General features: G+C 37.9%; 1 protein-coding gene across 3 annotated transcripts in view; it reads right to left on the bottom strand.

Moving 5' to 3' along the window:
- Positions 1-25,889, bottom strand: part of CSMD1 (CUB and Sushi multiple domains 1) — a 1,994,958-nt gene that overhangs the window by 505,075 nt on the left and 1,463,994 nt on the right. For all 3 annotated transcript variants that reach the window (XM_050950505.1, XM_050950506.1, XM_050950507.1), the window contains exons 16-19: positions 24,455-24,593; positions 19,198-19,385; positions 7,834-8,022; positions 424-540 (exon numbers count right to left, since the gene is read on the bottom strand). In XM_050950505.1, the coding sequence (XP_050806462.1) occupies positions 424-540; positions 7,834-8,022; positions 19,198-19,385; positions 24,455-24,593 (633 nt within the window). The remainder of the gene's footprint in view (positions 1-423; positions 541-7,833; positions 8,023-19,197; positions 19,386-24,454; positions 24,594-25,889) is intronic.

Here is a 25,889-nt window from a genome sequence, read left to right as displayed (position 1 = left end):
AAACAGAGAAATGCCATCAATTTGACTGTAGGACCTTGCTACACTTTACCCAAAATGTATATTTTAATTGTGCTCTTAATTAGCCACAGGTGTTATTTTAATCTTTTTCCTCTTCCTGCTGCATCTCTATCTTCCTTCAAAATAAATTACAACATGAATAAACGACAAATATCTGACAAGACTAATACCAACAGCGTGTTTCAGGTCTGTCACTCTTAAAAGGAAACTTTTTTTATTCCTCTTTTCAAACGTTTTAAGAGAACAAAAGTAAGGCCATTATATCTAAAAGTATTTATTTGGGGAAATTAATTATGGATTTCCTTCTTCCACAGATTAAAAAAATTCAATTTAATTCTGTCTGAAGCAGAGATTTCTTTAGTAATATATTGTTCTGTACATTTTCAATTCATATTATATTCTTACCTTTGCCATGTGACACTTCAATAATCCAAGTGCAGTTTAACGAGTTTGGATAAAAATCAGGAAAACCCGGCGACAGAATGGTTCCACTCTTCCCATGAATATAGCCACCACATAGAGCTTAACAAGGAAGAAAGAAATTCATTATATTGGGCTCTCTGCTGAGAGACTAAAACTCAGATATTGTTATTGGACATTTTTGCTTGATAAATTTATCTGTACAGTGACCCAGAGAAAAATTATGATTTATTTTAAGATAGTTACTTCTCAATGCACAGTAGAATATCCACAGATTTAATACATGCATGTTTGCATTAAGACACAAAGTTACCAGAGAGTGACTGGTTTCTTTGGTAACCCTTCTGGGAGAGGTGTCTTAGCATGAGTGTTTGGGCATGGAATGGATTGTAAGAAAATGCAAATTGAAGATATGGGTTTTACATTTTAGAGAGCACAGTTAAGTAGAACAGTGATAAAGACAAGGATAAATACTGTACTGTAGGATAACAAATATGACTGTTATCTCTTAATATAGGCGGAGTAAAGTATCAAGTGAAACAAAAATGCACAAGAATCCCAAACAACAGGTGCACCATACTGTGACAGGAACCAATGAGAAATAGGCTGGACCTTATCTTCAGCATGACCTACTTCAGAGTATGAAACTTTTCACATACAGTTGTAATGGATAACTTAAAGGGAAGAGTACATCAGGCAGTTTGCATCACATTAAAACTTTTACACCTTTTTTCAGAAAAATAATATGCCTTTACACCTTTTCTCTCCACGTGCTGCAGAAAAAAAAGATAGGTATGGAGATTTTTCCATTTTTTCCAGAAATGTAAATAGTGCCATCGTCACTAAGTTATTTGTAGTTGAATATTCTCCAAGGCAAAAAACTAGACTAGAAAACATGAATACTAACATTTGTTAAAGCAGGCTTCTTAAATTTGAATGGCACATTAAGTGTCATTTAAGATTTGTATTTATATACAGGTAAATTGCTCACCGATCTCATAATTACACTGTGGTTGCCTCTGATGTCTCTCTCTTTCTTGCTTTATTTTAAAATTTAAAAAAACTACATATTTAACAAATAATATGATGAAGTACTAGTTTGCTTTTTGTTTTCTATCTGTTAAAACTGAACTAAATGTAGTAGACATAGAGAAGCAGCTAGATTAATATGTACAATAAATTTGCAGTGATAGTGTGCTCAAAACACTGTAGCATTATAGCTGAAATGCCATTTTTAATTCTCCTCAATTATTCTGAGATGCTGCAGAAGTTTTTGAATAATTCTATAAACATAATTTATATATTTATGAACCCATGGCATGGACCAGAATTGTGGGCACATCTGACTCCATTTAAACAGGAAAAGGAGTTTAGATATGAAGAAGTGACAATTCTTATATTTATAAATATGTGGTAACAGTGAAATTGTTTTGGTATATTATATATGTGCCCACATGCACACTCATACACACACATTCTCCCTCCCCTCTGACTAGAAACTAGATATAAGTGCAAAATTTCAACTCATCCTTAACTATGGAACCACAACTGAAAACTACATAAAGCATTTCTGCCAACTATATTATTTAGAGGGATATTTGACTACTGGGTCCCAGTACATGTAGTTTTTTTTATACTCTGTTTTATATTACAAAGGAGATTGCCACGAAACAGGGTAATGAACTTTTCCATTAGACTTTTCTTCTGTTTATTCCCTACCTGAAGTTGCAATCTGATGTCTATGAAATCATCAATAGATAGAGTTGGGCAGGAAGCAGTTCTCCTATCCTGCAAGAATTCTTGAGATTTTGTAAAATTTTCCCATCCCGAATTGAGATGAACAGTTAAAATCTCAAAAAAAAATTTGCAAACTGAAAATCTGAAAATATTTCAGATAAGGTCACTAAAAACATTTTATGTAAATCATTTTGAAACATTTAAAAACTGGGGGAATGAAAATAAATTTTCTACACAAATCTTTATCTTGAATTAACTTAATTTTAAAAATAAAAAGTAGTTTTGAACTGAAACTCACTTTTTTTAGGAAGTCAAAATGGGCCAATTTAACCAAAATTATAAAAAAAAAATTCAGAACAAGTAATTTGTTGAAAACAACCCTTTTCCATGAACACTCTTATGACAAATTGGCATTTTCCAATTAAAACATATATTGTGGAAGAATCCTCAGACAGCAATATCACTAATCTCTTTGATGTGGCTACCTTTTGCTGATTGCAATCAGTTCTATGTTGTTACCTCGATGTGCCAGTTTTCCAGACTTGGAGTGACAGATTGTCTTCATGCGAGTGATGTCAATAACCACTAAACATATTTATTGTATTCTTTCTTAGCTGACAGATTAACCTTAGGCCCTTTAAAAAAAAATACCATCCCAGGACTTGTTCTCTGTCCAATTAAAATGGAGTTGTAGATGGGAGTTCAAGAGTCTAAGAGATATACGACATCCCAAGGCGTGCATGCGAGTGCGATGGAATGAAAAACAAAAGAAAAGTGATGTGGTGCTCATTTACCTTAGCTTTTCTTCTGCCCTGCTTCAGAAGGTCTCTACAATTCCCTAGTATATAGTATGGATGCTGGATCTTGGACACAAGGACAAACTTTAACTGAAAAAAAAGTGAACTCTGCATATTGCAATCTTATGGGATTTGCATACCCCACAAGGCCATGATGACAATTTTAGTCTATATATTAAGTGTATATTTTAATTGACCTAAATAGTATATACTATTCATATTATTCAAGCCAAACTGTTCAAACTTGGGTGTTGAATTTATTTTTAGTCAATTAAAAAAAACCCTGGCTGATTGTCAAAGCTAGTGACCAAACAAAACTCTTACTAAAGTAATTTCCTATTTATGAGTAATGTGGCCATCCCCACCCACCACCCACACACAAAAACCTACACAAAAATGAGGAAATAAGTTAAACAGAAATTAAAAGGTACAGTGCCAAAAGTGAAATCACTGCATGCTGCATGGAAAATTTTTAAAGACACCATAATAGAGGCTCAACTTCAATAGGTACCCCAAATTTCAAAAACATAGTAAGAGAACCAAAAAAGTGCCACCATGGCTAAACAACGAAGTATAAGAAGAAGTGAGAGGAAAAAGTTATCCTTTAAAAAGTAGAAGTTAAATTCTAGTGAGGAAAATAGAAAGGAACATAAATTCTGGCAAGCGAAGTGTAAAAACATAATTAGGAAGGACAAATAAAACAAAAAAAAATGTGAAAAACAGCTAGCCAAAGAAGCAAAAAATAATAGCAAAAAAATTTTGTAAGTACATCAAAAGCAAGAAGCCTACTAAAGAACCAGTGGGGCCACTTGACAATCAAGATTCTAAATGGGGTACGGAACGGCTTCTGTATGAGGAGATATTAATAAGATTGGGACTTTTAGCTTGTAACAAAGAAAATTAAGGAGGGATATAATACAGGTCTATAAATTCATGACAGGTGCAGAGAAAGTAAATAAGGAAGTGTTAGAGAATGGAACATATAGTAAGGATTATATATACACATACAGAGAATATGTATATCTATCTCCTTACTATATGTTCCATTCTGTGCATCCGATGAAGTGGGCTGTAGCCCACGAAATCTTATGCTCACATAAATTTGTTAGTCTCTAAGATGCCACAAGTACTCCTGTTCTTTTTGCGGATACAGACTAACACGCAGGGGTGGCTCTGGCTTTTTTGCTGCCCCAAGCACAGCAGTCAGGCAGCCTTCGGTGGCTTGCCTGTGGGAGGTCCCCAGTCCCAAGGATTCAGTGGCTTGCCTGTGGGAGGTCCGCTGGTCCCACGGCTTTGGCGTACCTGCCACCGAATTGCCACCGAATCCATGGGACCGGCAGACTCCCCTCAGGCAAGCTGCCAAAGGCTGCCTTACTGCTGCCCTCACAGGGACGGTCAGGGTGCCCCTCATGGCTTGCCGCCCCAGGAATGTGGTTGGAGCACTGGTGCCTGGAGCCACTGCTGCTAACATGGCTGCTATTCTGAAAACGAATTTTATTACAGTCTTTGAACATGATTTTATGTTGTCCATGGTAGCTTGGCAAACTATGCTAAAATATGGTTCAGTAGGAAACACGTCTGAATTGTGATTTCACTAGAGCTCAGTGAATAAGTCAGTTAATAATTGCTTCAATATCTTTTCTCTCTCTTTTCATTCACAAACTGTCCATGAGCTGTTCAAAATTATTCAAGGAGTAATTTCTGCAAAGAATACTTATTCTGTAGATTGCTCATGAGCAGCTTCAGTATTGAGCATATTCTGTATTCTAAAATCAAAATGTGAGCTGTGTTGATTAGTTTTCTTTGGAAATCTAGGTTGCAGGTTTTCTTTTCCAGATAGGATGAATCAGGTTGCTTGAGTACTGTCATAAACAGATAGTTAAGGGTTAATGCCTCTTTTACGTGTAAAGGGTTAACAAGTTCACCTAGCCTAGCTGACACCTGACCAGAGGAACCAATGGGGGAAGAAGATGTTTCAAAAGGAAGGAGGGAAGTTTTCCTTTGTTTAGTCAGTTTCGGTTTCAGCCAGAGAAAAAAAGATCAAGGAACCAGCCTCTTATCAGAGTAGTAAGTTTTAGAAAGGAATAAATAGGTTTATGTTTTTTTTCTTTTGTACTTGTCTTGGTGCAAATTAAAGGAATTATCAAATTGGTGCCAAGTATCAGAGGGGCAGATGTGTTAGTCTGGATCTGTAAAAGCAGCAAAGAATCCTGTGGCACCTTATAGACTAACAGACGTTTTGAAGCATGAGCTTTCGTGGGTGAATGCATCTGACGAAGTGGGTATTCACTCACGAAATCTCATGCTTCAAAACGTCTGTTAGTCTATAAGGTGCCACAGTATTCTTTGCTGATTTTATCAAATTGGGTATTCTTGTGTGTAGTAGATTTTTGCCCAGGGGAACATCCTCTGTGTTTTGAATCTGTTGTCTGTGAGAGTAGCTGGTATGCTAATCTCTCCCAGAGGGTTTTCTTTTACCTTTCTTTTCTTTAATTAAAAGACTTTTTCTTAATACCCGATTGATTTTTCCTTGTTTTTAAATCCAAGGGGGCTGGATCTGGATCCACCAGGAGTTGGTGGGAGAAACGAGGGGGGATGGTTAATTTCTCCTTGTTTTAAGATCCAAGGGGTTTGGATCTGTGTTCACCAGGAAATTGGTGAAGTCTCTCAAGGCTACCCAGGGAAGGAAAGTAGTGCTTGTGAATGGTGGTAGCCAGACCAGATCTAAGCTATTAATTGAGCTTAGAGCTTCTCTTGCAGGTCCCCACATCAGTACCCTAAAGTTCAGAGTGGGGAAGGAACCTCGACAAGTACATACATATCCATTTAGCTTAAAAATTTGAATTACTGTATGCAATTTACTTAAAATTTCCTCTCTTTCTCTCAATAATTGATAACTAGAACATCTAGGGGGAGAGAGGGAAAAACACAGAAGAGGTGCAAATGAAGGAAAAGCAAATTATCTTTTTTTACTCGAATATATGTTGACATAATTCTATAATATTCACTGGCCTCCAGTCTGAAAACTTTGTTTCCAGTTTTCAAACAGCGTTCCAGTGTAGCGTAGCTACACACATTGATAAAATACTGTGTTGTCACCACACCTCAACCTTTCCAAGATGGACCATCTTGATGAAGAGACATTTCTCCCCTCCATGTTCATACCTTTCGCCATTGATTTTACAAGTTTGGCAGCTGTGTACCATGCAATATATATTTTGGAGTAGGATAAGACCCTCAGTGAGAATGCGTTTGGCGGCACTTCACACAGTACCACAAACTGAACATAAATTAGATATTCCTGTACACATATTGCATTAATCCATAAGGCAGTGAAAAGCTGAACCATCAGTGAGCTCTTTCATTTCTAGATCAATCATATACCAAGTCTACATAGTTAATATGTTTTCCCCCTCCCAGTTATGCTTTATAATGCAAGTTTTTATTCTTAGTGTTATCTAGGTATTTAATATATATCCTCGATCATAGTATCTGAGAGCCTGCACATAGTGATAAGTTTGTATTTTAAAATTCGACTCAACCATTTCAGCTCGGACAGAAATCAAGTAGAAAAAAAACATAATATACTAAAATATGGGAATGCTCATGTTGTTGCTTCTGTTGGCTGAGCTCATTGCACGCTCCAGAGACTCTTTGCATCCCTCCATTCTCCTCCATGGCTCCTGGTGTGCCATCCACCCACTCCCACTATTTTTGGGTCCCCCATCAAATTCCTCTTCTGCTCCCCCCACATGCCAGGGCCTCTGTATGTCCCCCATTCTTCCCTTCCCCTATGCCAGCATCCTTCCCATTTTCCCTCCATCGGAGAGCGTGTGCCCTTCATTCCTCCCTTCCCCTGCTCTCCCCATGCCAGGGTTCGCCATTCTCCCCCACCAGGGGCTCTTTGTGTCTCTGATTACCCCCATTTTCACCTCCCCCAATATCAGGGTCTCCCATTGTGCCCTCCATGCCAAGGGCTCTGTGTGCCCCCTCATTCCCCTCTCCCCCCATCATTATTTTTCTTTTTTTCTTTCATTCATTCAGGCTATTAACACTTTAAACTGTATTGAGACAATGCACTGTGTTGAGATGTGAGCGTTCTTATGCCACCATCAATCGGTTCTTTGATCTATACACAGTTCAGACCTGATTGAAGGGAAAGGGTCTGCTAAGCAGATGCCAGGGGCTTAATGTCACACCAACTTTTACCCTTATGGTTTTCTGATTTTTGACCTCTATTCATATGGTTCTGCCCACTGATGACTAATATATTTCCTGGAATTTTGGAATTGATCAGATATAGCAGTCATAATTTATCAAGTAATAGACAAAGAAATGCCACTGAGTTGAGTATAGAGTCTCAAAAACTTGGTCAACTTATTTTTGTGACATTATAGCAAGGAAGTGGTGTTAATTAGAGCACAGAACTTGGCGTCAGGACTCTGGGTTCAAATCCTGGATCAACTGAAGTCAATGGACTTCCATGGGATCAGTATTTCGCCCCTTCTTTCCATTCCCAGAATTTTTGCTTCAACATGTCACAAAATCTGCCTGCATTTCAGAGCACACACATCTGTAAAATGAAGATAATACTTACCTAACTCACAGGGATGTAATTCATTAATTGATTACAATTTGTAAATTAAACTATTTGTAAATACCATTAAGTTCCTTACTTGAAAGGCAATCTAGACGTATTAAGTATTGCTTTGATTATGAATAGAATCATTTTAAAAAGATTTGGACTCTGGTGTGATGGAAGGGAGGGTAGCAGTAGTAATGACATGGTTAGTTATTAATCAGAAGAGAGTCACTTCCTTGGATTTTTACATTGTCGTCATTTAAAGCATAGGACACCTACCATCACAGCTGGGTAATGCATGATTCCACTGATGGTTTCTTTCACATACGAGTGGCTCCTCATCACTCAGTGTATATCCTGGCTCACAGCTAAAAGTTACTACAGATCGGACACTGAAGTTATTACCATGACGATGGCCATTCACAGGAATCCCTGGGTCAAGGCAGGAATCTGATTCCAGTGTAACACCTGAAATATACAAATTTAGTGAAATTACTATTAAAAAAAAACCCAGAAAGAGAAGGGTAACAGAAGATGAAGAAACATCCTGTATTCCAAATAGAATATTTGGAAATGACTTCTGGTCTGTGATGTGGCACCCGAATCTCTTATAGATGCAGTCAACGTCTCAAGCCAAAGACAGTGTTTCATTTCTGAGACTTAAAACAAAACAAAAAAAGGGCCAAGGCCAACTGGAGTATCAAAAGATTAAAGCTTTAAAATGTATTTTTATTCCGTACTGTCAAAAAGAAACCCAGAGCAAAAGGAGTATAAGCTAAAAGTCTGAATGAGCACAGCAAAACAGGTCTAGTGAGAAGGTCAGAATAACGTCTGTCATTTTTTTTTTCTTATCTCAAAATTTTTATTTCCTTTACTCTACTATTTCACTGGCCTCTCTCCTCCTCCACCCCCACTCTAATTCCACCAAAACATTTACATTGTTTTCTTGTAGATCTAGAAACTCCAAATTCCCATCTGACTTGGGCTTAATCCACAGCCTATTAGGCTCAATGGGAGTCTTTCCTCTGAATTCAGTGAGCTTTAAAATCAGACACTGCTAATAACAGAAAATTAACAACAATTACAACATTAAGTTGCAAATTCAAGCACTCAAAAGTTAGAAAATGCCAAAATTAAGGTTGCCTGTTGAAAAAATAGAATGTGATCATATAATTAAAGTCTGTATCATAATGCATCCATACAAAGGGGGCCAAATTAAGGTTGCACAGGCAACCATAATTGTAGCATTCCTTATCTTTTCAGTGCTTGCCTTTTCCAACTGGGCAATGTTCTTCTTACATAGTTTTTATTTTCTGTGTTTAATTTCAAAGGTCTTCTAAAAAGCAAACTGAAAGAACCAAAAATTCTATCATATTGTAGCATCATAAGCACACCCACATAGTTCACCAGCAGGGTTAGACCTCTGCCACTTGAGCTAATGGACTAAACAAAAGCAGTAATAAGTTTATATATCTTAGTAGTAAGTTAATATATCTTACTTAGTAGTAAGTTGATATATCTTATTAGACACTGGTATCAGAGCAATGCACTGTGGATTCAAGGTCTGAAAAGAGTAGTTTAACTCTCTATATATATTTAACAGTTGACTGTGAACGTAATAGAAACTCCATTCTTTTGAACACACAATTCAAATAACTAAAACACACACTGCCACATGAACTTAAATGGTTTTGTAGTTTTAGCAAGCTAAGTTACTGCTGGATATTATACTCTTGGGTGAAATCCTGGCAAAGTCCCATTGCCTTCTTTGGACTCATGACTTCACCCATAATCTCAGCAAATACTGTAGTGGTGAAAAATATTAAACAAACACCTATTGCATTAAATCATATTTGAAATGGATTTTGGGGAGGAAGAGAGAGTCAACACATATGAGGTAAACATTGACTAAGATCTACCCAATCCAGTGTCAAATAAACTGACTGGAATACTTACTGGCTAGTGGTACAACACAAGTGTATTGAAAATGGATGTGTCATTAAGAAGAACACACTTGATCCTTTATGCTGATGGAATAAAATTGCTGATATCTAAATTCAAGTAGGCTTCCTTTTGTCTTACAAAAGGGCCACTGGGTTTGTCTTCACTAGGAAAAAACTGTTTGAAAAACAAGATAACTAATTTGAAATAGATATTTTGCTGTAAAAATCTTAATAGAGACAAAGAAGAGGGTATTTAATCTCAGTGTACTATATTGACGTAAATACAGGGGGAAGTGTGTTTGTGGGGGCGGGGCAGGGGAGAATGTCCAGGGTTTACCTCCACTATCTACACTGAGGTAAAGTTACTCTATGTCTTGTCTCCACTAGGATTTTATAATGATATGGCTAACTTAACTTAATTGTGCTTTCTTTCTGAAAGAGACTATCTTTGGTGAAGGTCGAAAAACAAAAGCAGGAAGAGGAATGGACAAAGATATAGATCTATCCGAAGAGGTGCAAGATGAGGAATGGCAAGCTATTCACAAGGTATTTTTAAAAGAATCCATTTAAACTCTGAATATGGGGATCTTGATTATCCATAAAATAATCTCCTCTCTTGCCTAGGTTTTTAAAAGCACAATATTTTTTTAGCTTCCCAGACATTAACATTTATAACTTAGTTTCCATTTCTCAAAAAATGCTGATGTTTGTTGAAACACCAATATCTCCCCCAAAACATATGGGATTTTAGTTAATGGTTAAGTATTACTGCAAAACACAGACAGTGATCTTTAGAACTCAAGCTTTGGTATGGTATTTTAAAGAGCTGTGTAGATGCTGGCATTTAGACATATTTTTCAACTTTTTTGTTGTGTTGGCTATAGAGATTCTTCATTATTGATTCAATTAAACATTCTTTAATGACTTGGAACTAAAATTAATTATTTTAGTAATGTGTTTAATCATTTGAGCTCTAAAGTGGAAACAAGAATTTGTTGTTATAATATGAAAGGCAGCATACAAAGGCATTTTAATATTACACACTGAACTTATTAAACTGGTGTGAGTGTGTGTATTAGAGTGAACTTTGTTTGTTATGTTTTTAGTGAATTTAATACTCCAGAAAGGTCATGGGATGACAGTTTTGGAGACTGAAGTTATTATTTTTTTCCTGAAAATAGGCAAAGGACAAATAAAATCTTCCTAATACTGCCCTTCCCACGTGACCTGTATCTATTTACCTTATATTAGAGTAAACTTGTTCTTTACAATATCTGATATTAAATCACAAGAGCAGAATTAGGTAAATAAAAAAAGAAACAAGCACACACAAAAATGGAAAACTTCTTGAAGAAACTCTAAAAATTTGTAACTCTCTAAGTATGTGAGGGGAAAAAAAGCCTGCAGATTTGAAATTTTTCACTGATGTCTATTTACACTGGGCATGAAAAACAATTTATGATATAAATACTGAAATCTAGGGGAATCCTAACATGGAATCACCTTACATTTTTTTCCATATTAGCTCTATCACAAATATTTTGTTTACATTCAATCTCTTAATCATTTAATTGTTAGTTGAATTACTGTATTGTAAAATTACATGCTGGCAAACTAATTATCTACATATCTGGGGCAGTATCCAAAATATTTAGATAACTGATTTTTGATTAATACAATTAGTTGTGATATGTATTTTGGATTCACAGGAGAAACTGTATCCAATGTAATACATGTTTAATAACAGGGATCTGGATACTCAAGGTTTAACTGTAATGAGCATATAACAACATAGCAGACCTCAGAGTTACTGACACACTAGGAATGGAGGTTGTCCATAACTCTGAACAAGATGTTACAGACTTCAGCCTTGTTGGGGTTGGGACAGTAGCTGCAGCAGGGGGGAAGTCAGAGCTTCGATCGTGGAAGGGGAGGGGAGCTCGGACTTCTGCCCCACGAGAGCACCAGGGCTCAGGATTTTAGACCTGGGGGAGTGCTGGGGCTTGGGGCTTTAGCCCCACAACTCCATTCCCAGCTTCTGCCCCGTGAGGGGCGCAGGGGCTCAGGACTCCCCGGGGCTCCACTCCCAGTTTCAGCTGCAGGGAAGGGGGAAGTGCCATGGCTCAGGGGTTTAGCTATGGGGGGAGTGCTGTGGCTGAAACCGGTGCTCCCCCCATAGCTATAGCTCTGAGTTCCTGCGGGGCTGAAGCCAGGAACCGAGCCACGGGGCTGAAGCCCCAAGTCCCAGCGCTACCCCCGGGGTCTAAAGCCCTGAGCCCCAGTGCTCCTGAGGGTCAGAAGCCCTAAGCCCCTGCCCGGACCCCTGATCTCTCCCCGCCCCCCACCGTGGCTTCAGCCCCAACCCCTCTCTTCCTTTGTAGCTGAAGCCCTGAGGCAATACAGTATTTGTTGGAGTTTGGCTGGGGGCGGGGGTTGTTTTGTTTTGTCTCCCTGATGCCTGAATGATTACGTCCAGGTCCACATGGTGTCCAGTTGACTGGTAAGTCCGTAACTGATTTGTATCTTTCAGGTTCTACTGTGGTGTGATCATGTCTTGTTAATAACAACCACTTTCACGTCATATGGGAATTTAGAGGAGCTAACAATCAATGAATCCTTACATTCTGGGCCAGATTAGGTCACTCTGGGGCTCTAGGCACACTACAACCCTCCCTGACTCTGCCCCGATGGCCCCTCCTACCTCGCTTGGAGTGGTGGTGGTGGGGAGCTGCTCTTTTCCCCCAGAAAGGCAGTGACTGTAGCATGGTGCCTCTTTCCCTCCACTCTACTTCCGGCCACCCAGGAGCAGCAGAGGCTCTAACTGATGCTTGAAGCCCAGCCTGTGCAATGGGTCCAAGATTGGAGAAGTATGAAGGTGGAATTTATGCCACTTTTACTCGACTTCCCAGATTTGTGCTGTGCAATCCATCACTATAGCTGAAAATCTGGCCCTGTATCTGGATTGTCCACAAGAATTCTCTCTTTTATAAATTAAAAGGAGATAAGGAGCTCTTTAGTTTTAAGTTACCATTTCTGAAACTGACCTTGGGGTATCTGAAGGATGTTAATGATGTTTGTCACCCTTATCAAATTTGTAATTTTTGTAAATGCTGTTCATTTGCTACTGTGAATAAAAAGATGTCCTCATAGTTTTTATTCCTAAAAACATTTCATTTCATTTAAGGGAAGTCATAACGCTAATTATGCTAGATTTTTACAGGGTCCCACTGAAGATTTTCTGCAAAGATTAGCCACTGTCATATAGGCTGATGCTTAGAAATGGATTATCCTTGTTTGAGCTATATTTTCTCCTAATTAGAATATGAGTGCTACAAACACTTTCATTTCCTACTCAGTCATGGAAATATTGGTTTCCTTAAAGAATTCAGATGGATCAGCCAGAACATTTGTTACATATGATAATATGAGATGCTTATTAATTACTGTTTGTATGCATAACCAAAATATTATTTCTGTGTCCCATGTCTCAAGTATATTTTAGCACACCAGGGAATGTATAGGAGTGTATGTCTCTGGGAAAAAACAACATAACTGAGCAGGAGGAAATCTCTCTGTGAACTTCCACTCCAAGTCAGTCAGGACAATGAATACAAACCATTAAGGGCATCTTTACACAGCAAAAAAACAAAACAAAACCATGGAAGTAAGTCTCAGAGTCTGGGTCAAATGACTTGGGCTCACACTGTAGGGCTAAAATCAGCAGGGTAGAGGTTTTGGCTCTGAGTCCCTGCCCCTCATTTTTTTTTTCTTTTTGCTGTGTGAACATACCCAAGATTCATGGGTCTGTGCACCTCAAAAATGGAGGAGCTGCTGCCACTCACATTTGACTGTCCAGCCTGGAGTTTCTCAGAATGTGTTCAAGTGATCTTGAGTTGCATGCATGGTGTGGGGGCAGGTAATCAGGACATCTAGAAACTGTTATATATACTCCTAGGACAAAGGAATTGATAAAACCCTAATAAAAAACAGCTTCTGAACTTTTAAATGCGGGGGGGGGGGGACACAAGCAAACAAGAAAAAATAAACACCCATGCACTTAAAAAAAAAAGAAAAGAAAAGAAAAAAGAACTGTTGATTTGTCTTAGAGAATTACTCTGTATTCTCTCTCCAAGAAGAAATATCCTTCCAGGGAACCTGAGCAGAGGGCTACAAGTCACGAGAGTCAATGGACATCAGCACCTACCTTTCTTTTGGTCTGAATAGGTTAGGAGGGAGGGATCCAGCCCAAAGAAGGGTGAGTTGCAAAAGTGGTCAATTTACCAAGGGGCAACTGAGAGACCCAAGAGGGGATAGTGGGGCAAGAGGTTTTAAAGATCACAGAAATGCACATCACTTGTTCCTGAAAATGTTGAATTATTTAGCAGTAGTTTTACCTAAGAAACATACAGACATTGTACTAATATTTTGGTTGAAGATACATAGTAGTTGATCTACAAGGCATTTCATTAATTTTCCATAAATCATATTAATAAATGACAACAAAAGGCCAGATTGCAGATATTAAAGACATGGACTTAATGAATTATCTACAGATCTGAAGTAGTTTTTGATATATTCAGTCTTAAAGACTCACATTTTTATTTAAGGCTTTTTTTCTGATATTTTACTTTAACTAATATTATGGTGGCATCAGCAGCAACTTACTAAAGGACACATTTAATTTTTCACTTAAACAGTATTAAGATCCCTAAATTTCACAGTTTAATGATTGAGTTCAGTCTTCATATTTACTACAAATATTGTTTAGGAAAACAACTGAATTTCCCCTGACATTTCTGGATAAAATACTTACTAACATTTCCAGAAGAAAAACAATTACTCTCCTTTTTGTTTTGTTTTTAAATTTAGCCCTGACACTTTCTTGCAGCAGTTGACAGGAACTGAAAATATTACACACCTGGTATTGTGATACCCTGGACCCAAACCACTTTTGAAATATTACAATTCAATAGGAAAAAAATATCCTCCTCCTTTGCCATACTCTTTTTCACATACGCCAAGAAAAGCTGACCAATATACTGTGTATGCCACGTGTTCAAGATCTTCTGCAGTACGTCTCTGGCTCTATGCCTTATACAGAGAATCCAGCCAGCCCCTGATTGCCGTGAGGAATGGATATAGGCCAGGCGTAAGAGACCCTTGATCTGCAAACTTGTTCCCTACCTCTCTCTAGATCTGTTTCTGATAGTCTGTAGTTCTTTGGATAGATGGCTGGCATTTCTGACTGCAGACTGCAGACATGCATTACCAACCAGTCCCTAAACCTATACTTCTTTCTTCTCTCCTCATCCATTGCCTCCTGCACACATCTCTAAACCTGATAAGGTTCACCAATGGGAGCCCTGCTCTGAAAAATATGGACAGCTGGTGGTATTATCACATCAAATATACTAAGAGTGGCACATGGACAAGTGAGAAGGGAAAGGAGTTTTGGTAAAACTTTTAAAAATTGTGTTTTGCATATTTTTGTTAATGCACATTTAACTCAAATGCCTAGCAAATTGTTAGGAGGAAAACAAATCTTTCTGAAAGATTTAACATGCTGGGCTGAGAAAGTCTCACTCCAAGTATTTGGTCCTCCAGCAAAAACAAGGAAAACAGATTTGATATTCCTGATATTTCTGAAGTTTTATAGATATCTAGCTAGCTAGCTAGATAGGTATAGATAGCTATGGGAGAAGGAAAAATAAGTGTTCATACCTACTTCATACAACTAAAAGCAAACCTGTTTTGTTTGCAGGTGACCTTTAAAGGAAGAAAAAAATGCTTCATTTATGGCTCTAATCTGTGCTTAAAAGGAGCCCATATGAAAAACTTTGCAAGTTGGAGTTCTGCTGCTTTTGATATCAAAAGAACATCTTTGTTCAAATGCTATCTATGGGAATTTTATATAAAAGAAGACTAGGATCATTTATTAGCCCTGTATAATTTTGAACTCACAAAAGACCTAGCCCAGCTTGTTAGGTCCCTGTGCACTTATATTTCACTGTACCAATTTTTGCAGACCACTTCAAGAAACAGCTTTGAAAAATGGATGCTACCTGTGGTCAATAATTAATTTTTTATAACTGAAAGAGAGGATATCAAAATATTCATATTAAAAATAAAGCTGGTCAAAATTATGTAATGATCCAGGACAGAGTAGGTCCCAAATTTTATTTCTTAATTATTTTTTGTTTTCATTTTTTTTAAAAAAGAGACACACCTATGTGAACTTCTGACATGGTTACAAATACAATAAATTAATGTGTTTTAGTATGGAAGGAAACACCAATCTCAGAAATTACAACAATAACCAAATAAGCTTCGAACTTGAATACAATGAAAGAAGTCCCTCACTTTTCCTCTACAAAACAACATCTCAAGCTGTGTTTAGTTCTTCCACTGCCTTCTTAAACATATGGTCCTTCCACTACGTTCTGCAAGTCAATGGTTTCAAGCTATTTCAGACCAAGAAGGAAAGCACATTCCAAGGAAAGGGGCCCTTATAGGGCCCCAACCCTCCACAGAAGCCGTCTCTCTTTTATACTGAGGGACATTGAGCCTGAGCACACTGCAGATCACACCTGCAGCACATGGCAGGGCCAAGAAGAAATCTCTCAGGGCTTGTCTATAAGGGAGCGTTTTACCAGTGTATTAATACTAGTGTAACTTCTCATGAGGAAGCACCTATTCCAGAATAAGATTTAAAAAAAAAACTTCCAAAGTGACAAACTAAATTAAAAAAGGCATTCTAAATCCAGAATAAGAAAGCCCACGTGGGGAGTTATACCCATATAACAGTATGGTATTGTTATAATGTTCCCAAGTCCTCAGGTAGGTAGATTCAAAGCCATTTCGGGATTTTAAGGTCCATAGCAACACCTTAAACATCTTAAATTCCATCTGGAAATGTACAGTTAGCCACTAGAAATCAAGAAACACTGTTTTAATATGCTTATGGTGAAACACTCAACAAGATGGCAAAAAGCAGGTTGCTGCATTTTACACAAGCTTCAGTTTCTGAAAGAATTTAAGGTATCCCTCATTGAGCATATTACTTTAATCCAATTATGAGGAGACAAAGACATGAACTAAAGTGGTGAGAAATGTATCAGAAAAAAGGATGCAGACTCTACCCCGGATTGTACCCTGAGGGGTGTCATATTGTTATTAAAAGCTGGCCATTTATTGCAGTAGTTCAGTCTATTACAATATTTGTAGTATTTCTTATTCTAAGTTCAGAGAAAAGTGCAAATACAGTTCAAAATTTGCATTAAACCACAATGAATATTTTAAAGAGTGACAACTGTAATAGAAATAGATTTCATACTTTGCATACCTATTGAAAATCAGTGCTTTATTATCTTCATATTGTGTCTTTGTAAATCTATATAGCCCCCATTCATCCACCCACAAGGAATACTATTCTTCAAAGCTTTTTGTGTAACAGTAAAAATATAATATTTATTTATAAACTTAATATCTTTCCAGTGATCTACATTATCATAAAAAGAGCAAAACACTATGATTTCCCCCTTGCTTATATCTAACTTAGATTGATTCAACATTAATCAGATTTGGTATATTTTTGCTAAGCCAAAGTATTCCATTATTACCTAGGAATATACCAGGCACTGTACCTATATAAGAATACAATGAGCTCGAGCGCTGTTGCAGTACTGTACTTCCTGTGTAGAAAGAGAAAAAGACCAAAAAATCGACAATATGAAAGAATTACTAAAATGCTAGAATGGGCACTAGTTTTTCCAGTCTAATTAAGGAACAGAGATAAAATGGTTATTGTAGATGCAGGAAGAGTCAGATATATGCTACAGAGACATACAGAAAAAATATGGAAATGCTAAAGTGTATTTTTATAATGTTCTACATTAAATGTTTCTTTTCTAGCTAAAATACCCCCAATACAGAAAACCAATGTGGTTTTAAAAGCTTTTCAGAAATTGTTCTAATAAATAGAAATAGTATTTTACTTTATTGAAGGCAGATTCATTTTGATATCAGAACTTCTCTTGGCTTTTCAAGTGCTATTGTTGACATTTCACAACCTTGAATTTAAAGAGTTTGCAGAGCTATTGGAGCTCCTCAACTCTGATCTTCATAACAGCCTGATTTCAAGTCTCTTACCACCACTGGCCAAATCCTACAGTCAGTCATTGAGCTCAAACCCTTTTGTTCTTCACTGTCTCACAAGCAGCTGTAGCTGCTCCCCCTCCCGTTTCCCACTCAGCAACCTGACCTGATTCTCTCCATAAAAAACACATATCTGCTGTTCTCCAGCATGCCACCACCAATCTGGTGTTTTTACTCCCCTTCTAAATACCATGACCCACTCAATCACTGCCACTAGTTTCAAACTCACTCCTCTCCATATCTGAATCAGAAATGAGTGTTCAGAAGCACCCTGTCAGTATGGATGGAGCTATGAGATGTACACTATGGCATACAACCCTGACACACTGTGGCTCTAGATTTCCTATAGATTACAGAGAGGTTTCCAGACAATACTGATTGATGAAAATAACAACACACACACACACACAATACCTTAAGGCTTGTCTACACGGCACTGCAGACCAGACTATGTAGGTCTTGACTTTAACTGCCCAGTTTAGACCCTGAGGGTGCAAACTAAAAGGTACCGAGTTCACCTTAACGTAGTCCTATGTTATATGGGGCATGTAAACCACAACACTTTAGAGCGCTCTACAAATCACACCCCTCTGACTCCGGACTGTGCCATGGAGACAAGCCCTAAGAACAGAGTCAGCTCTGGAGTGGAGTACTGAAGTCAACTGGAATACAGCACAGTGCTCAAGAGTAGAAGAGGGGACATTTTGACCAAGGATATTAGGATAAAGCTCTGTTCCTACAGAAAGTACCACAGAAGCTGAACTGCCATTACCAGGAGACAGGAATTTTAGTATTGTCTTATCCCATGAATACTCAGGCTTTTCCAGTACTTCAGTCCTGTTCTGTGTTTAGTGTAAAGATTAATTATTATTATTATTGGACAGATTTTGATATTCTCATGCTAGATAAGATCTTACTGCTTAAACATTCAATTGATTTCAGTAATGTCAATAAAACTTTGCATTACAGGCACATTGCTACCTCTGTCTGCCCTGTCATTTTTAGGTTAGAAAGTGTTGGCCTACATGTGCACAAAATACACACATGTGTAAATACACTGCATGTATGTAACTATGTAGGACAGCATTTTTCAAACCTAGGTGCCTAAAATTATACTCTTATACAAAGCTCTATAGACAATTCCTAAAAATCACATCATTACAGTTATTTGTGGGATTCACAGAAGAGAACATTTATTTATTTGCACTGTAGTATTGCTTAGAGGGCCCAATCAGGGATCATGGCCCTATTGTGCTAGACACAGTACTTATATATCACACATAAATTAAGAGACTATCCCTGTCTCTAAGAGTTTATAATCCAAGGGCCAGATTCTGACACCTTATTCTTGCTGCTTAGCACCTTACTCCATGACACTGAGTAAAATCTTTCGACATGATTATAGGTTTCAGAATCTGTTCCTAAGATAGATATGGAGTAAACATCATTTGATCTTAGGCAAACATATTTATGATAATTTGTATATAATTGTCCTATTATTTTTAATATTTTAAATAAAAATCTATCAGAGAAATCTCAGACTTACTCTCATAGTGAATTAGAAAGCCAACACTGGAACGACTATTGTCTGTAGTGAACAGCAGATACATGTAATTGCCAGTACTAATAAGGAACTGTGGTGCTTGTGTACCATGGTATTCTCCAATTAATGGTGATGAGTTTGCTGGCCCATCTCTAACTTCCAAAGTATCATAATTAACTTCCGTCTGAAATCTGAAAAGGAACATACCAAATTAGTGTATAAATAGAATAATAATGTAACTTTCAGAAAATGTTAGAACTCCAATGTAACTGTGACCAAGAATTTCAGATAATATATAATTCTGAACGTCTACAGACGCATCAAAATAATTAAAACTAAGGAAAGGTCAGGTTTTTTTCTTCCTCCTTTCTAAGTCCTCTCTTTCCTCAGTTCTGACCTATTGGGTAATCTGAGGCAAATCACTTTACATTTTCTGTGCCTTTTTGCCCCTTCAAATCTTTGTCTGTTTGCAAAGTGATTTGCCCTAGATCACACAGAAGGTCCTAACTAACTATAAAATCTAAGTCTCTTATGTCCCAGTCTAGTGTCATATCCAGTAGGCCACAGTGCTTCCAAGCATACTGAGTTCAGATTCATGAAAGGTGGTTAAGTATGCAATCATTCTCTGCTAGTCATTCCTGTATTAAATGAACATAGGTTAGTCCTATCTCTAGCCTCAGCATTGGCAGGCATGCAGCACAGCAAACACTTTTCCCAACTGTTAGTGGTTATATCAGATAGCCTTATGAACTAGGAAACCTAAACCTTGTACCTCAGTTTGCATGTCACAGTTTCAACTCCAAATACATCTTCAAAGAGTTTGAGGGCATTCATGTAGAAACAGACTTCTGTCATTTTGTAAGATTATATTTTGTGACCAAGTATGAAAAATATGCTATAACTGACATTTTATGTAACTCTCCTATGGAGATGATTGGTTTAATCTCGGGGGGCAAGAAACCTGGTGTCCCTGTATAAAAATAACATGGTTTTTGAAAGCAAATATCCTCCAACTGTCTTAACAAAATGAGAAACACATCATTAGTGGGCCAGGGAGAACGAAAACTGAATTCTAGTTGTTACAGAGGACTGAAAATAGGGAATGTGTGGAATTGTGTCAAATGAGCAAATGAGAATAATACTTTTTTTGTAAATTGTTTTAATTTAACAAGTAATCAAAACTATGTTAAGAAAGAATTATGTTTTATAGGTAATGATGATATAACGAGAACAAACTTCCCAGTCAGACCCATTATACTTCATATATCTATTAGTATGAATCTATTAAAAACTATCCCTCACACAACAAAATCAAGTATCAGAGGGTAGCCGTGTTAGTCTGGATCTGTAAAAGCAGCAAAGAATCCTGTGGCACCTTATAGACTAACAGACGTTTTGGAGCATGAGCTTTCGTGGGTGAATACCCACTTCCTCAGATGCATGTAATGGAAATATCCAGGGGCAGGTATATATATGTGTGCTAGCAAGCAAGCTAGAGATAACGAGGTCAGTTCAATCAGGGAGGATGAGGCCCTGTTCTAGCAGTTGAGGTGTGAAAACCAAGAGAGGAGAAACTGGTTCTGTAATTGGCAAGCCATTCACAGTCTTTGTTCAATCCTGAGCTGATGGTGTCAAATTTGCAGATGAACTGAAGCTCAGCAGTTTCTCTTTGAAGTCTGGTCCTGAAGTTTTTTTGCTGCAGGATGGCCACCTTAAGGTCTGCTATAGTGTGGCCAGGGAGGTTGAAGTGCTCTCCTACAGGTTTTTGTATATTGCCATTCCTAATGTCTGATTTGTGTCCATTTATCCTTTTTCGTAGAGACTGTCCAGTTTGGCCGATGTACATAGCAGAGGGGCATTGCTGGCATATGATGGCGTATATTACATTGGTGGATGTGCAGGTGAATGAACCAGTGATGGTGTGGCTGATCTGGTTAGGTCCTGTGATGGTGTCGCTGGTGTAGATATGTGGGCAGAGTTGGCATCGAGGTTTGTTGCATGGATTGGTTCCTGAGCTAGAGTTATTATGGTGTGGTGTGCAGTTACTGGCAATGCCCCTCTGCTATGTACATCGGCCAAACTGGACAGTCTCTACGAAAAAGGATAAATGGACACAAATCAGACATTAGGAATGGCAATATACAAAAACCTGTAGGAGAGCACTTCAACCTCCCTGGCCACACTATAGCAGACCTTAAGGTGGCCATCCTGCAGCAAAAAAACTTCAGGACCAGACTTCAAAGAGAAACTGCTGAGCTTCAGTTCATCTGCAAATTTGACACCATCAGCTCAGGATTGAACAAAGACTGTGAATGGCTTGCCAATTACAGAACCAGTTTCTCCTCTCTTGGTTTTCACACCTCAACTGCTAGAACAGGGCCTCATCCTCCCTGATTGAACTGACCTCGTTATCTCTAGCTTGCTTGCTAGCACACATATATATACCTGCCCCTGGATATTTCCATTACATGCATCTGAGGAAGTGGGTATTCACCCACGAAAGCTCATGCTCCAAAACGTCTGTTAGTCTATAAGGTGCCACAGGATTCTTTGCTGCTACAACAAAATCAGCAGCAGGCAAAGGATATTTAGGTCTCAGCATAGTTTTCTCTTACCACTCAGTTTATATTTCTTACTTTTCAGAACCTCATAAAAAGAGGAACAAACTCACTCAGAATTAAAAGAATCTCTATGTTCTCCTGACTGTTACAAAGGTAAGTAAGTGACTGTCCTGAGCCTCTGAGGGGTTGTCTTTACTGCAGAGTTAAATTGGTTTCCTACTCAGGTACTGCCCTTCATCTACTCCTACCCCCTACACAAAACTGTCTGATCTAAGTTCAGTGGTGTTTTCAGCCCAGGCTATCTGGCTTGTCTGGAGCTCGATGCTAAAACCCAGGTGATGCTTTAATTTGGGCTGGTAACCCACTCACTTTGCAGTGAGGATGCAGGCTTGAGTGCTGACAGTGCCTTCCTACAATTTGCCCTCGTGGTGCTGACAGACCAGGTGCCAGCTCATGCCAATGCCCATAGACCTCACTGAACAAAGACAAATACATAGCTGGAAATAAGTCATCTATGTGTTAGCATTGTTAAAACAGATATTACGGTTTTAAGAATATGTTTAGGGTTTCAACTTTATGAAATGTTTGTAGGATGTTGCAGGCATTAATCTTTCTTATAACATCTGCACCCTATGTTTGTAGGTCATATTTAAATGTTTGATCTATAACTTTAAAACTGTTTGCTCTAAAACTGTAAACTCTACAGTCAGGAGACAAACATTACGAAGTGCGAAATACTAGTTTACCATAAGAGGTGTTATCACCTATTCAACAAAAGAAGGCCACATAGACACCAGAAAAGCCATTGTCCCAGAAGGACAGACAAGTTTCCCATGGTTCATTGGGAAATAATCTAAGTGCCTCAGGTTACTGCAGCATAAGAACCATGGCATAAGTAATTAGCAATGCACCAGTGGGCACAGCAAAATTATCTGCCTGCCACCCATTACACTAAGCCATATAATAGCTGATTCTTTAAAATCTGATGGCCAGAAAAAAGAAAAAAAAAAGATCTATGCCATCTTTACCAAAGAAAAGTAAAACATTAAAAAAGACAACTGTTATTTTTCTTCTCACAACATCTCATGAAAGTATATTCTTTTCTCCTTATTGGGGATCAGAGAGACAGAGCGTGCGCGCGCACGAGAGAGAGAAGCTATATGACACAAATACCAGCTACTCAAAGCTTCTCTCCAATATCATTTATGTTGTTTTGATTTTCATTTGGCTGATGAGTGGGACTGGTCTATTATTTTATTCTGAATCATTAACTTATACATCTATCTATGTTGCAACACACTAACAGTTGTGTATTTGGGAAGCTAGTCATGAAGAGGCTGGGTGAGTTCTGTGTCAGCTTGTGCTGCTGAGGATGTTGGTGATTTCTTACATCATAGCTTCTCCTGTTTTTGATTTGCTGTATTGTGCCTGGCCCCTCCAGAGGATGACATCCTGGAGGGAACTCTTTATCCTTCACTCATATTCAGAATGAAAGACAAATCAGAATTTCCGGGCCAAGTCATTCTGAACATATAATCAGCCAATGATTTTTCATTGCTGGAGTTACTAAGATGACCTGAACTGCAGAAGGTGTCACTATGAAACAGTAAGTTGGACTGTCCAATCTTTTGCTACTACCTCTGGACTATTTCAGTGCACTTTGGGCTGCTAAGGTGCATTTGATCTGGCAACATCAAAACCACCAGTGAGCTCATTTACATATCAAATGCTGTTCTCACTGTCAGAAGGGCTAGAAAATTTTATTTTGGTAACTGAAGGCGGATTGTAAGACATAGTAAAATATAAAATCCTCTATTTTCCAAAGCTAGAGAAAATACTTAAGTAACCTATAAAATTAATACTTTTGCCTTGTTAAATACTGATCTTATTAATTTATGCAACAATTTATGAATCTTATATGCTATCAGTATGGCAAGATTATTTTTTAAGATGTACTAAGGTTTTCCATCTGAGTCTTGTTCTGTTTGGGCAGCAAAGGCTAAATGAACAAGCAACATATGTTTGTTACCCTTCTTGGGGTTCAATAGTTATTACAGCACTTGTGTTAGGTGGAAAAAGTAAGAACCTTGACAGGAAACAAACTCAATTATGCTATCATTAGCTTCCAAAAGCATAACAGTTTTAAAGAAACTCTATGCAAAGAATTACAGGTCTTTAAGTGTAAATCTCTCTGGAAGACTGACCCATCATCTAAACCAAACTAAACTAAACTTAACTAAAACTAAATTTTACTATTAAAAAAGAAAAGAGTGCCTATGCCAAAAAACAGTGATTTACAACTTGAACCTTCGAGGAAAGGGGACCAAATTTTTCTCTCAGTAATGCTGGTGTAAAGTTGGAGTAGCTCAGTCAGGTGCTAACTGTATTTTCAAAGTTACCTACATAGAGGCACTGAGCAAGATTTTGCTCTTGCTTGTACCATTGTAAATCCATTGCTACTTGTTTGATTTCAAGAGATTTACATTGGCACAAATCAGAGCAGAATTTGGTACAGAGCACGTGTGTGTGTCTACTGAAAGTTCACAATTCTTAAATTGGAACACAGAGCACAGAATCGGAGATTTCTACTAGGAGCAGCTAATGCAGTATCTCCAACTCCTTTACTTTTGCTTTCAACATGTGGGTGCTGTGTTTGTGTTGAGATAGGTCTTGTTGTTTGACTTCTCTCTTGTTCTCACCTGTCAAAGGTGATCTTAATAGAATGTCCTGGTCTTGCTTCAATCACCCATTCACAATTTAGCGAGTCCTTGTAATATCCTGGCCATCCTGGTGGCAAGATAACCCCATTCGATCCTGTCAAATGTCCACCACATGGTGCTGGGAAATAAAAGCATATATATGTAGTGAAATATATACCTGTAAATTACAGTTAAATGGGCTGATAAATCACACACACACACACACACCCCGTGTTCAGTTAACTGTTAAGAAAATCTGAAAAGCAAGAACAAATGACATATATTATATGACAAAAGTAATCCTGCTTACTTATTTTTTATAAAGAGCCCACACCTCTCTCTCTCTCTGAATGGCATAATTCCTGACATTGTGTCTTGTCAGAGCTCATTTAGGACTTGATTCTTCAAACTTTTCTAAGTAGTAGGTTGAGTAGCACATTACTTCATAAATAGTGATTTTGTTTGACTATGCACCATAGGTTTGTGTGGAATGATACACAGATAAAAGAACAAGGACTCACAATTGATGGGACTGATTCTGCCACCTTTGTTCTTACTGAGTACTACCTTATTGGGTGAGTAATAATTGAAGTCAATGGAACTGCTTATCTTAAAGATCTTATAAAAAGGTCTGGAAGCAGTGTAACAGGGCTCTAAAAACCCCAGATCCAGACAGGGGAGAAATCCCCCGGAACAGGGACTGAGGAAGAAGCTGTAAGGCTGTCTTCCAAAAACCCCTCCCAAGCCATGCTGTAGAGTATGTATCGGGGTGAGGCTGGGGGCAAGAGAAGTTTAACAATAGTGGATCACAGCATGCAGCTCTGGGGAGATTCCAAGCACCACTGAAGCACATAGGAATTTGGAGGGTATTAAAGATGTCTTAAAGGCACCTTAGCTCCACCTTCCTCTTGACTGAGAGTTCTGTGATGCACTGTGCAAAATCTTACTTCAAGTCTTCAGTCTCTTCAAACAGTGCTAGGAACACCAATAATGCCATATACAAATTAATAATAATATGAAGCTGTGACAAGTGAATTAATGGTCATGTCTTTATTATATTTTTTATAACAGAAACTGAATTCACAAGAGATTATTCTGATTTTACTCAAGATTTATGCTAGTATAGTTTTACTGATCTCAGTACAGTTTTCCCTGAATTACATTAATTCAAATAAGTAGAGATTCAGGCCGATGGATGAAATATTAGCTAGCAGAATGCTACTAGTCTGTACTCTCTTAAGGCTGACAAAAAGTGCAATTTATCCTATATTATTTTAAAAAAATCAATTTAGTCTTATTAAAACTTTTGTTGATCTGCAGCAGATAAAGTATTATCCTGTGCAGAAGAACTTTTCACACATCACTTATTACGATGATTGCTAAATGTGCTTGAAAGCAGAACATAAAAGAGTAGCTCAATCAAGTCATGAGCATG

This window comes from Gopherus flavomarginatus, chromosome 4, assembly GCF_025201925.1.
Source record: "Gopherus flavomarginatus isolate rGopFla2 chromosome 4, rGopFla2.mat.asm, whole genome shotgun sequence".
Taxonomy (NCBI): Eukaryota; Metazoa; Chordata; order Testudines; family Testudinidae; genus Gopherus; species Gopherus flavomarginatus.
The sequence above is the reverse complement of the archived record's forward strand: the minus strand, read 5'-3'. Positions and strand labels throughout refer to the sequence as shown.